The 14,216-nt window shown below is 39.9% G+C and overlaps 2 protein-coding genes across 2 annotated transcripts in view; one reads left to right on the plus strand and one right to left on the minus strand.

Annotated features, from left to right (window-relative positions):
• cog5 (component of oligomeric golgi complex 5) overlaps window positions 1-14,216 on the plus strand; it is a 47,437-nt gene that overhangs the window by 4,999 nt on the left and 28,222 nt on the right. Inside the window, exons 5-6 of the mRNA XM_061073256.1 lie at window positions 460-529; window positions 2,123-2,243. Coding sequence (XP_060929239.1) covers window positions 460-529; window positions 2,123-2,243 — 191 coding nt within the window. The remainder of the gene's footprint in view (window positions 1-459; window positions 530-2,122; window positions 2,244-14,216) is intronic.
• On the minus strand, window positions 5,083-7,594 carry LOC133012669 (G-protein coupled receptor 22-like). The gene is made up of 3 exons (XM_061080338.1): window positions 7,472-7,594; window positions 7,077-7,223; window positions 5,083-6,135 (listed from the first exon to the last, which is right to left on the minus strand). Exons 1-3 carry the CDS (start codon window positions 7,592-7,594, stop codon window positions 5,083-5,085), a joined length of 1,323 nt encoding a protein of 440 aa, XP_060936321.1.

A 14,216-nucleotide genomic window follows, 5' to 3' on the forward strand; every position in this document is an offset into this window, starting at 1 on the left:
CACCAAAATGTAAACAGTTCCTCTTTGACCCGATTTGCAAATTTCTACCATAGAGTTTTGAGATATTGTATTGCAGAAACGTGGTGGAGGAGATCAGAGACAAACTAGCAAGAAAGATACGAGTTTTGCTCAGCAAAAAGTTAGTGTTAATAATTCTAACTAATACTTACCGTGATGGAGTGTAAACCAGATAGTTACCTCATCACCATGGAAAGAAACAGCAAATATTTAAAAGGTGCTGGATTGATTTGCAGGATATCCTCACATGTGTAATACTAACATCAATAACTAATAATTATTAGTTATGTCTTTGTGGGTTTTTTAAGTTGTTATGTTTTGAGTTCAGGTTAAGAGAATATGCTCCAGCTGCTAAGTCTCTGTAGCAGAAAACGTTTTTGTGAAGCCTCTACACCCACATTGGTTCTTAATCAAAGAGTCAAACTGTGCATGTCTCCCCAGGATAAGGACAAAGATTGTTGACCCGTACAACAAGATCATGGCCAGGATTACTCAGCTTGCCAGACTACAGGTAAGTCTCCACAATACCCTTCATGATTATTGTATTATAATAACTCTTCTGTAGCTGTTTTGTGACTCATTTTAAACGGCAAAAGAAATAGATTGTCATGTTTTACCACACAACATAATTTGTCATTGATATGAAGGTTACCAAAACCCACAAAGAAATAATCACTGTGTAGGAGAGAGGCTCAGTTTCTGCCTGTATGTAGGCAGGATATTTGTGATGCTCCGAGCTCCAAGCTGCTGTGCCTGATGATGAAGGGAGCACATGTACTCAGTGAGAACACCGGGCTGCAGTGCTCCTGTGTGTGCAGTGGAGGGAAATCATGATTAAATATTGATGAAACAGACGCTGTAAAAAGGTCAGTGTGGTTCTGAGAAGTCTCTCCTGGGCTAATGGCTGAGTGTCACTCAGATTTTTTCTGCGTGTTTGTGTGTATGCGTGTTTGTTGTATCACTCTCAGTCTCTGGCTCCAGCAGCCAGTGTGCGCTGGATCCGACTCAAACAGCAGCCAGTCAGTCACTGGGGAATCCAAAGGCTGTGTGTGTCATTTCCCCTCTTGTCAACAACACATCTTCCTCTTTGTCCGCCTGAGATGATGAGCATGGACAAACACATTCTGGAGATGTCTGCACTCTGCTCAATTCAATTCAGATTTATTTTTACAGCACCATGCATGCATTATCCAAAGATACTTGGTGCATAGTAAGGTCAAGACAGAAGGACTGTCTGTTTAAAATAAAAATCCACCTTAAGTGAGTAATACTTAAGTTGTATATTGCTAAAATGAATTTAAATGCAGCCCATGTAGCCTTATCATAAACCAAGTTGTAGAATCAACATCGGTTAAATCCCTTTTAATGCATCCGGTCGACAACAGCAGTTTAGCCTGGTTTTAGATGTCTGACTCCCTGCCCACATTTTAAAATGAAAGTCATTTGAATGTTATTATCAGGCTCCTATAGCTGGCAACATTGATGTTTCTTCTCTATCATTATTGAAGATCGTGATCTTTCACCTTCAGATTTTGTTTAACTTTCCCTCAAAATCCTGCTCTCTGTATTTTTGTGAAACAACTCGTTTTAAATTCCCCAACCCCACTGGTATGCCGTTGAAGAATAAAATTGTCACTGCCTCATTACAGGGACGTTTGCTTTACTTACATTAGCATCCCTTACAGATGGTTACTGGTAATGGTACGGGTAATGGTTTCACAGAGAAGCCCTCACGTGAACCAACATGCACGCACCACTGGACGGGTCATCACAACAAAGAACAGAGCAGCTCAGATTACAACACACAAAGAGGGACTGTTGCTGCATTCTTTGCTCAGAATGCTGTGTCCCCCACTTTATCTCAGCATACACCAATAATTGTTTTAAAGAGCTCCACTCAAAAATGCATGGTTTTAATAGAAATATGCAATAGAGTTTGTTCAGAATGCCAGAACTAGAGCATCAGTGTCTAACTGCAGCATCTACAGACCAACCACACTTTTAGTGGTATTTTGAACCTGGAAAGTTTGCCCAAAATATAGTTAACTTATAATATAGTTAGCTTCACACACACCCTGAAATCCTTTCTCTCTTCCTACTCCAGGTGGCCTGTGACCTTCTACGGCGGATTATTCGTATCTTGTACCTGAGCAAGAGGCTCCAGGGTCAGCTCCAGGGAGGCAGTAGAGAGATCACCAAGGCTGCTCAGAGTCTCAATGAACTTGGTAAGGACATCCATGAAATTCTTCTTCTTACAAAAATTGCAAATGTTGCTGTTGAGTCCCAAAAGGGAAGTTAGGGCGAACTGCTTCTTCATCACCGACAGCTAATCATTGCACTGAACCTTAACAATCCATATAATCTTAGTGATATAGTTTGCAGTTGCCTTAGAATAGGCTACAGCATGGCATGCAAGCACAGCACAACTTTGAAAATCCCTTTTCTGACCACCAGGTGAGATATTGGTGCTGTAGCTCAGCTCTATTTCCTCTGGTCCTGAATAACATAGCAGAGAAGCTTTTGAACGGTTTTACAGTCACAGTAACCCTTTACTGAATCCTACCTTTGTCACAAATCTCGAATTCAAAGTATTTATTTAAATGATGCTTCCACTCTGTGGACAGCCAGTGGTTGGAGGCCCTATTCTTGTGAATACCATATCTCAAAACCTCTTTGAGGGGATATTTTCAAATAATGTAGAAATGTGCAGATCTGGTCAAAGAGGAACTGTTTATATTTTGTTGGTCAAAGGTGAAGGTCACTGTGATCTTACAAAACACTCTTGTGAACAAAATATTTCAGCATCACCTTGAAGGAATTTCTTGACATTTTGTAAAAATATTAACAAGGATTCAAAGACGAATAGATTTTGGTCGTCAAACGTCAAGGTCACTGTGACCTCATATTTTTGTGAACGCGATATATCCGAAACAACCATATAGCATAAACATTCCCTTGGACTCAAGGATGTCTTGATTAGAATTTGGTGTTCAAAGGTCAAGGTCACTGTGACATAAAAAAAACATTTTTGTGATAGCATTAATCATAAGAATGCCCCTGAGATAGTCCTACATTGATACATAAATGAATGCATGTCATTGTCGTGATAAGTTCCATTGTGCCAAAAAAAGATAATTAATAGATTTAACTACATTATTTTAAATTGTGCACACCATGTATGATTCTAGACAAATCTAGATGTAAACTGCAGCTGGACTGCTTGGCTGAGTTTAACACCCACTAGGCTGTAGTTTTCACAACCTTATGACTCAAGTATTAAGCGTATTGGTATTGATGTTCAGGACAGATTTAAGGAAAATTCCACTTATATTCAACTTCCTGCTAAGCCCCAATGTTATATAATTGATAGCAGCCATGTTAGGATTGTTGTGTCTAACAGTGGTTGGACAGGTTCTGAGAGCTGTGTGTCCTTCTTGTGTCAGCAGAGGGAAAGTGATATTGATGCACTGCATGTCTCTGTCACCAGTCTCTGTATCTATGTGCCATAATAACCTTAGTTATCTCAAGGAATTATTTGTGACACAGCAGGTCAACAAGGACAAGTGACCACTTCTCATTACACACACACACACACGCACACGTACACACTCATGCACACATACAAGCAGGCAAGCACACTCACGCTTGCACAAATTCCATTGGCTTCAAAGACCTTTATTATGAGGTCAATGTCCTTGGTGTTCTCAAGCACAGCCCCAACACTTAAAATTGATACAGTGTCAACCATTGATCTATTGCTGTACAATTGATCATATATATAACCATTGATAACTGATATCATAGACATATAATCCTATATACTCTACTTCTACGTGCAGTCATATTGACTTCTGCTGTATACTTTTACTTATGTGAACTTAAGGCCTGAAGGTTATATAACCTTTGTTGTTACTTTTTGTATGCTGATAGATTTTGTTTACGTTGACATCAATTATCTTATACTTGTGGGTGTTGCCAAAGTTTTATCTTTACAATCTACTTTGTGATGCACTTTGAGTTCTAAAGAAGACTCACTAGTACCGATAGCTTATTTAGACTGATGAGTTTTGCAAGTTTTTCGGGCTGATATCAACTTAGAATTTGTGTGCAGTTGAACACACTGGTTTGAGAGTAAACATTTTACATTTTTGGATAAAAGCATAATTTTTGTTACAATTTTTAAAGTTATTTTTAATCACTACTAGTGTTTTCTGTCTCTGCATCCAGTTCCATATGAAGAACAAGGAGAGCAAATCAATACTGACACATATTGTACCTTTGGGTTGTTTATTACAAATGGTGACAAACAATATCAAGGTATTCTATGACTGTACATTTGTCTCATATTATGCTAACCAGGGAACAACACACACTGCTGCTTACAGAGATATAACTCAATTGTCCTTGATAGCACAACACAACATCCCACAATGAAAAGCATTAAGTTACCATCTCCATGTGCCTACGACATCCACTTATAACTATCAACTATAAGTGCTCACCTTGAACTCGCGTACATTCAGATGCTGGTATTTTTCCCTTTTTACAAGTGATATTCAGAAACTCACCATGTCTTCTTCTCTGTGGTGATAATTTTAGTTAACAATTAGTAAGCTGCCCAAAATACATAAATTTCAATGTTAATGAGTGTAGACCCGGTCTTTCTACCATGTTTTAAAAAAAATCGTCATTTCTCTGTTTGTAAAAACCGATCACTGTATATAAACAGACAACACATCTCCCCTTCGTCCCACTGTACATACATAAAGCCATAATATCTGCACAGTAGTGATTGTGGGAATGAGCCACTATCTCAGCAGTTCCTCAGGATTTTGTTGTTGGCCGAACCGTCAACAAGGGTGTGTTACCAATTCTGCAGCTATTCACCAGGGGGCGTTTCTAAGTGTTTTGGCTTCACTTCTGGGGAGCAACCATGTTGTCCATCTTTTTTTATACAGTAATTGGCATTAACAGTTCTCTATTATCTTCCTCAAACACTTTCTTGAGTGTAACTCCCAGTATAATAATTCCAATTTGCACATATTTGACATATATACATTTGAATTACTGCGGATCCTGTGTGGATAGACATTTTTGTCTTGCTTCTGTGTCCTCAAAGGTCACCTTCTTGTTTCTCTTGGGGTCAATCCATGAGTTATGGATGACCACATTGTTTGGTGTGGGGTCAGCTTCAACTACAGACACCACCCTCTTCTTCATTTTGCTCTTCAAAACCTTTTGGAACTTCTGCCTTGTGAAGGCATAGAGGAGAGGGTGAAAGATAGTTGTCCCATAGGCCATCACCAGGAAGCCCAGCCGGAGGCGTACAGTTAAATCACTGGGCCCAGTGCTGAGGATGATGGTGTTGAGCACAGTTATTGGAGTCCAGCAAAGTAAGAACGTGGAGATGATAAGAAGAGACATCCTGAAGACTCGCTTCTGTCTCTCCCGTCTTTCCCGATGACGTTTTACTGCTCGTCTTAGAGCAATAATGACGGACACTGAAGCCCGCATGCCCAGAGGTGCATTTCCACCTGCCTTCACTCCTGTGCTGCTCTGTGAAGCATCTGTCGACTCTGCTTGTGTCGCAGTGCTTAAAGAGATAGTATTTTTACTCTTGTGCTTTTTTTTAGGCAAGTTCTGCTGAAAGCGAGTCCCAATACGAATATTAAGTGCCTGAAGGATTTTGTAGTAAGTCACCAGCATTACTACTGCTGTGAAAAAGAATATAGGGATCTGCGCTAGCAGGTGATAGTACAAACCCATCTCTGTGTAGTACTCGTTTGTATGAGCTACTGTGACCACAGCAGTCTGGTTCAACAGGTCTGAGCCAGAGTTGATGAAGAAGCCTACTTCCACGAAGGGAACCAGGAAACTGGAAAAGGATAAACCCCAGATAGATCCCAGGAGAGCCACTGCCCGGCTCATCGTAAGCACACGGTTTGCTGGCCGTACTGAGATGTCATAGCGGTCCACAGTGATGGCAAGGACGTTAGCAGCAGTAGCTACGCTTGCAAAAGAAACACAGGCCTCATGGAAACAGCACATCATGGCTGTGTCTGCCTCTGAAGGAAGTAGCACCACCACAGCTGTCATTGGAATGCAGCATACACATACCTGAAAACAGATAGGAATTCAGGTCACATCCCAAATTTCCATTTTTAATCTGGTCCCAATCGGCATTCAGTTAGTAGGTATAGTGTGAAATATTTTCTGCCAGAATTTACATATGATAGACAAAAAATGCATTTGTGGTTCATAATAATTCAGTAATTGCATTCCTTTGTGCCATACTAACATTTGTAATTTATGAAAATATCCAATACAAAAATCAGGTTGTATCATGGAATTGCTTCAGTTTTCCTCATTTGTTACCCCATCAACACCTGCTTTATACATTCTGTATATGAATACGACACCAGTGTTACTATATTCCGTTGATTGCTGATACACTTTAATCAATACTAGAATTATAACATATATTTTTGTTGTTTGGCCTCAGGGAACGACTCCTGTGTCAGAGCCCTGTCCATACCTGGTTCTAGGCTTCATTATTTTTTTTATACTACAGTCAAGGAGTCCCTTAGATGGAACTACTGCAATTATTACTGCAATAAAAAGCAGTGTAGAGGTATTGCCATTCTCATTGTTGTGGTAGGGTCACCACTGGATGTAACTGCATTTACTGCTTCATGCTGGCAAATACCGGTTTAGATAACATTGCGGATAATATTCACGTGTTGTATTTATCACTCACTGACTTTTACATGACTTGAGTTCCCTCCCGTCTAGTTGAAGACCCTCCCTTGTTGCCAGTCACTCAGTAAGTGAAAGGCTAGGTCATAGTTTCAGGTTAGCACCCAACTGCTGTATGTTCAGATGTATTTGATGTGGTAATCAGATTAGCCATATGCAAACTGGGTGGACAGTATGATTGCTTTTTTGTATTGAGTTGATATATGAGAGCATCCTTTAATTACCACTTGTGCCCACATATGGCCCTGTTCGCTTTAAATCGCTGTTTGCTGAAAAAGCTGGTAAAAGAGGTCGGAACTCACCAACACATCCACCACATGCAGGTTCATGGTGATGATGTTGGAGACGGAGCTGATGAGGTTCTGTTTCATACAGTAGAGGACTAGCACAGTGAGGTTTGAGCTCAGACCCAAAACTATCTCCAAAAGCAGGAAGCCTGTCAGAGAAACCTAGCAACATAGTGAGAGAACATGATGGAAATTATGCTAGGGCTTTAAGTTTTTTAGCCACAATTAATAAAAACATCGAAGAAAATCTTCATCTTACAAGGTATTATAAAATATGTATTCATAGTGTCTCAAAATTTTCAACCCTTTTCTTATTTTTTATAAAAAATATAATAAACATTGACCTGCTCGTAAGCAACATGTTTTAGTGAAAAGCAATGTAGGAAGTGTGTGAGATTCTTTCCCAGTACCTGGAAGCTGATGGGGTAGACGGCCTCAGATGAGGTCATGTCAAGGTCATAGGGGTCAGCAGTGTCAATCACAGTCATGTTGCTCATGGTGGCTGCAGAGATCAGCATGGGAGATGTGTGCATTATCCTGGCAGGAGGAAGACGCCTGGACAGCAGTTTGAACACAGTTTTTGTTATTGTTACTGCTGCTGCATATACATTTCCAACAGATCATTTTTTTAAAAAGTAAAGGTTTGTTTACCTTTCACCACCCCACTGAGCTTGCTGCTGACATTGCCCTTTGCTCTTTTTTGAAAGGTATTTACTCAGAAAGGCATTTGAAACCCTTTGATTACTTACTCTTAACAATCCAAATGCAAGAATACTATTTTATGTGGTTGGACCAATTGGTCCCATATGGGTTGGACTAAAGATAACTAGGTCAAATTGAGATATCAGGATCAAACTCACCACTCCCTCCCAGCAGTCGCTTCTCCAGCTCAGCAGCTATCAAAGTGGCCCCAAGGAATTTGCTGGAGAAGGTCAAAACATCCCTCCATGTTTGACTTGACCAGCTCAGTCGTTAACGCAACTTGATTTGTACCATTCTTCTTTGAACTCGTCGATATTTGACAAAACTTGAAAAGACTTCACTGAACTTATGCTATGGCAATACTGGCTCCACTCAGGCGAAGGGTAGGGGCTGGTTGTGAAACCCCGAAAGCAACACGCCTACCCCTCATTGGGGGGCATGTGGTTAGCAACATCACTGCAGTGAAATACAATCAATGCTTTCTTTCATGCAGACCTCTGTCTTGTCATTGTCTGTTGTGCTTGAATCACTGCTTTCAGTGTCATCCCCGCCTGAAAATAATGGCAGCGCCAGAACAATCCTCCTCTCTCGACTACTCTACTTTTCAGGTGTTCTCATTCTTCACACTCTTATCTCCATGGAGATGGTGCTCCTCCCGATATGGTCCATAGCACCATGTCAGGTTTGTGATTTCATATTCCAGAGAAGTTTGACGGGTGAAAGTGCAGATGGTAGGCTCCAAGGTTAGAGGCAGACTTTCACCAAATGTCACAAGATTGATTGTTGGTCATGTAGAGTCATTTGGGATCATCCAAAGAGACTCTTGGACATCCACAGCTTTCTTACACTAACTTCATCCTTCATAGGCTGTGAGAGAGGAATTGTTTGAAACAGAGAATTACTTTATGTCCATTTGGCATCATCATCATCATCACGGTCTTCCCTTGTGCTCTTCCTCCATTACAATCCATTATCGATTCTACAGAGGTGAAGAATAAAAGATTTCATTAAAATAAAGAAAGAAATGTTTCACATTAATATCTGATAATTTCTCTCTGGTTGACACAATGCGTCATTTGTCTGGCATCTAATTTTAACTCATTAATCCTCCCTTGTATCTTGCTCTTTCCGGACTGGATGCCTGTCTGTGTGAGGGCTTGTGCTCATGTTGGTGTGCATGGCAAATTGGTTTTGATGCTTGCCTTTTGCCTTTGATGGTTCTCATCATGTGTTTTTCAGCAAATGAGGGCTGAAAACTGGATCTCTGCAAGACAGGCCGCACACTTTCTTCGTAAGACAGTTCGGGATTCGGTTTGTCTTGAGATTGGAAAGTAGATACAAAATTTGGAAGTTGGTTATGTTTAGAAATGGACCAATAACTTATTGGTCAAGGAATAGTTTATAATCTAAGAATGAATTACCGTTCCTGTTTACATATCCTAATATCTATAATGTTATTGACCGGTATACACATTTTTTATTACACTTTCCATTATGATTGTGTGCTATTTGAAGTAAACACTATAGCAATGCCACTTACTCATTCAAGTAGTATTTTCCAACAACTTTTAAGGTAGTTATGTATACTCCCCCAATGTTTTTCAGTTGTTGGCCTCCATAGGAAGATGCATTGCCTGTGGCCAAAACATGGTACTGGAGTGTGGGATAAGTTGACAGCTGTGGGCATACTCTAACCTTAACCACGCAAAATTTTATACCTAAACCCAGCCAGCCAATCACGTCCAATCTCATGGAACACCCACAACCGTCAGCATGCCTACTTATTTCTGGCAAAACGCCAAGATTTCAAGACTGGTTTTGGTAGCATTTACATAAAGTATATCTCCAATAGGAGGCCTAGGTCCGAGTTAGGTGTCAGATAAAACATTTGCAGAGATTTTAGTAATCAGTTAATCATTTGTCATTGATTAAGCAAAATTGAAAGGCATTCCATAATTTCACCATTAGCTTAAAATTTGATTATATCATTGACTACAACCATGCAGTCTCACATAGCCAGACTAGGGCTGCGGCAATAATCAGATTTTGATGGAAATCATATCCTCTCAATATTAAGCATATAGTAATATTGTGTAAATCAATCCAGCCTCAAACATTTTCCGCTTCTTTCTGTGATGAGCAAATCCCGTCCCTCCCTCTTTCTCTCTAATAGAGTGGTAGAAGCCGTGTTGCAGAAACCTCTGGATTATGCCTCAAAGCTCTTGCTCTCCCTTTCTCATTGACATTGGAGATTAAAACAAAAGTTTAATGTTCATCCACGAATAACAACAATATCAAGCAGACACTGGGATGTTCTCTCTCTGATCGTCTCATTCCATTTCTTTATCAGCAGGACTGTGTGTGTGCACGTGTGCTCAAGCGTGAAACTCTAGTGGGGCACGGGAGCTGTATTTTCATGAGCTCATAGTCTTTGTACTGTCATCTAGCAATTACTACTGAAGGTCCGCCTAAATATTTACTTCGTTGTTGAAAGTGAGTAGGCCTGCATTGTTTAGCATTGTCAATGTAATCAGAACATGTAATTATTGTAATTGTTCCAAATGACGCAACATTGGTAACACTCGTTTTCTATACATAAACAGTCACCAACATATTAAACAAACAACAATATGTAACAATTACACATTTTTTTAAGTGCCCTGGAAATGTGTCAATTTTTCATGTTATCTACTTATTTTCTAGTTCAGTTAAAATGGAAAAAATTACAAGAAATTATAAAGTGATTGATGGGTGCAGCCCTAGTAGCTTTTTGAAGGATAAAAGGTGTTCCCTCTGCCCTCTCTGACTTCTTCTTGACCTGATCTTGCACTGATTACCTTTAGCTTTGCTTCTGTGTATAGTCCACAAATGAGCTAAATTGATTCTTTACATAAACTGAATTCATGGCTTAATAGTACACATTTAATCTAGCCATCTCTTCCTTTATCTGTATCTTTTGTTACATTAAAAATATCTGTCCTCTAACTGACCTCACTAAGGACAAATTTTAAACAAGTTCTGTCTGAAGTCTGATTAGTTTTTTGTTCTAAGAGCTTTTCTACAATGGGAGAGCTGGTCTGTTTGGGAGGCAGTGAAATCAGCTCTGCTTGTGAAGAGCCATGTTCCTTGTTGTTTGACAGCCACTCATTTTGTGTAATTATACACCACTTAAAAGGAATCTGCTCTTGAAAATCGTGACCCGTGGGCTCAACAACATGCTGTGTGTTTGCCTCGAGCTGAATGTGTTGATTTTACTGAGCCTCCGTGCAACACATTCACATTGCCTCCCTGTCGGCACACCAATAGCGGTGTTGCTCTACGACTGTGCCGTGTGTCAATTTACCTCCAGATGAAGACCATTCCTCGGTGATCCTTGGGTCTGCTGGAGTTGGCTGAAGGGCTGAACAATCTCAATCCCCTAAAGCGGTGTAGTGCTCACAGGTGATAACCCCGATTTCATTTAGCCGTCCATCATTTGGTCTCACACCACACTGTTCAGTCATTTCTGGATAGAAAGCATGCAGCCACAGAGCCTGGAGAGACGAAGGAGATACTGACACCGCTGCTCTGCCTCCCCCTCTCTTCTTCTCCGCTGCTGGTCTGTCTCTGTCCTGCTTCCTGCCTCTCTCGATCTGCCTTTAGTAGCCCTCCTACTCATCCCTTGCTCCCTCCCCCTCCTTCTCTCCACTCTAACACCATCTTCTCCTCTTCTCTTTTTCCTTTTTACACCTCTGTGCAAGACTAATTGGACTCATAAAACAGATTGAACACCGTATTTTCCCCTCATTTGTAGGGAGTTTCTTACATTCCTTTCACATCTTTTTTTTGTCTTTGTTGCTAAACATTATCTAACTTCAACTCTTTTCTAGCATGCAAGGACAACACAGGTCTTTTTTTGCGCCACATTTCCTTAAGTTTGTTTGCCCTCAGTAAAGGGCACAGGTGGCCATGACAATACTAATGGCAGCATCCTCCCTCGCAGGACTTTGGCCACTCCTCCACTGTTTGTTTTTGCATAGCAACTGCCGGATGGTACATGCTTAATTTTCCCAGTCTGGCTACCAATGGAGCAGTCACCATTTTGCCCTTATTGACTGGTGAGCCTATCTGGTAGCTAGTGGTAGGTAGATAGTGAATGGACTATCAAGGGCAACTTCACAATAACAGAACCATTGGTCAAAGGAAGCACATCAGAATGTATTTATTTATTGCCAAGTAGGTTTACAACTACCTGGAATATGCTCTGGTTATCGATAATTCAATAAAAATTCAAATCTGTTTTCATGTGTGCACTCTTATACACCGATAAAACGAGAACACACGATTTTTTATCTCGGCTCCTCATATCTCACACTCGCTTATGGCATGTGAGCAGAGAAACACCTTTTAGATCCTGTCTCTTTACTGTCACGTGCAACTCAGTGGGGGGCATGTTTTCCTCGAGAAACAAGTCTTAAGTGAGAGCGAAATAGATGCCAGATAGCTGGATCATGGAGAGGGAGAAAAAGACGATTGCAGCCTTTATTCTTCTGAGCAAACATGAATGTGAGATAGGAACAGAAATTGAAGACAGCTCACATACTGCGAGAAAATCTTTTTTCCCCGAAACAATGATGACAAAGCTGTGTGAAAGGCCAATTTCACACCTAAAATTGCTCTAAGCCCAATATGGCGCGACAGAGAATATCGATAAAGGTTTAATTTCTGCATTAAAATTGCAACATGATGTTTTTTCTGCTGGCAAACCTAAAGGCTACTAGCCCTTGTCTAGTCACCAGCTGTGCTATTTCAAAGAGATGTGCACATGAGTGACAACCAGTTGATTCAACCACAGCTGCCCAATTAAGTGTTTATTTAATTAGTTAAAAAATATTCAGTAATGATTAAAATAAGAAGGCAAATTAATTGTACATATCTTAGCGCCATAAAAATGGGTTAGCGTTAGAAATGTAATGCTTTTCACTCATTGTGTCATAATAATAGACAATGAACACTATATTTGTTGGGGATGCTATTTCATTAAAAATAGTCAAAACATTACCTGATAATGGAATAGTTGTCTATAGTTACTAATAAATGAAGATATGGAAATTATACTTTTTATTATTTAGGTTTCCTCTGATAAACTAATGTAAGTGAATAAGGCTACGATAAGCTTCAGCTGCTTCACAATAAGTCTTAACAAGGACAGAGAGAAGATTATTATAACATACTGTAAGCTTATTGCCAAAGATGTTAGTCCAGGTTGGTGTTGATGATCCCTGTCGTAATGTTGATGGAGTTGGTGCTTGTTGGAGACGTGATCAGGGAAACCCTTAAGAAGCACAAAATATCCGGCCTTTTATGAAAAGTGAAGTGCTCCGTGCTTACATAATATGACATATGTTCAAAGTAAGGAAGGAAGTGGATAGGGAATGAGTATCAAACATGATAAAAAACTGAGCTCTCAATTCTCTTATATCCAGTTTTGATTTCAGAAAGTAAAATTTCATTTCATTGTGTCTTTAAGCAAATGCACACATTGTCATATCATGGTTTACACTAGTTGTGACACAGTGCAGTTGCACAGCCGCTTCTTTATACATGAAGCTGTTTCAGACATTCTTTTTATTGAAAGCTCCAAAAAAACTCATGCTCTGTTCTAGCAGAGTTCTGTTTTGTTTTGTTACACAGATCATTCTAGACTAAATAGTTGTCAGACAATGTGTGTTCTTTCAAAGGTTAAGCCTTACAAAATTGAATAATAATTGACTATACTTTAATCAATTGGCTTAGGAGGTCTTGAATGCTCTCAAACATTGTAGCAATACATTTTATCCATTGTAGTTGCAGCAAAGCCAGTGTGACTCAGCTTCTATCCACCATGAAGCAAAGCAAGGAAACGTTCAAGCATACAGCCAATAGGTATTTTCACATAGAGTCTTATATTCCTAGAATTATCCGTCAATTCATTTCGTAAATGAAATCATTATCTTGACATAAATTTGAGTGGGGGCATGCATTTCGCCATTTACCGAGATAGCAGTTTCCAAACTGTCCTCTGCTGAGAATTTGCTCTTAATGCCTTCTCTAAAGCTGAACTAGACTGGATGGCCAGATGGCAGGAAAATAGGGAATAACAACAACAACACTCACCATCTCCCTTTCATTGCTTTGATCAGTAAACGCATCAAAGAGATAAAATGGCCTTAATGTGACCATCAGTTTTCAGATAACTTCTTTACCAGCCTTTTTTCTGCAGCCATAATGCATTATGTAGGTGTATTTTGTCTAGCCACTGACTATGTAAATTGTACCTTTTGTCTACTTTTTGCTTATTCTCATCCACCACCCACTCTGCTGATCACCAAAATTTTCAAGCATTACAAAGCTGTCATAGTTTGGATGTTGGTATGTGTAGGCTCTTGTATGGGTCACCTGCGATGATTGGTAATGGTCATCTCATTGTCCAAT

Source organism: Limanda limanda, chromosome 1, assembly GCF_963576545.1.
Source record: "Limanda limanda chromosome 1, fLimLim1.1, whole genome shotgun sequence".
NCBI classification, from domain to species: Eukaryota; Metazoa; Chordata; class Actinopteri; order Pleuronectiformes; family Pleuronectidae; genus Limanda; species Limanda limanda.

Coding starts and splice junctions, on each gene's coding strand:
- LOC133012669 (XM_061080338.1), bottom strand. CDS start 7,594: ATGCACACATCTCCCATGCTGATCTCTGCAGCCACCATGAGCAACATG. Junction 7,224..7,471: donor TCTACCCCATCAGCTTCCAG/GTACTGGGAAAG, acceptor CTATGTTGCTAG/GTTTCTCTGACAGGCTTCCT. Junction 6,136..7,076: donor TGCATGTGGTGGATGTGTTG/GTGAGTTCCGAC, acceptor ATCTGTTTTCAG/GTATGTGTATGCTGCATTCC.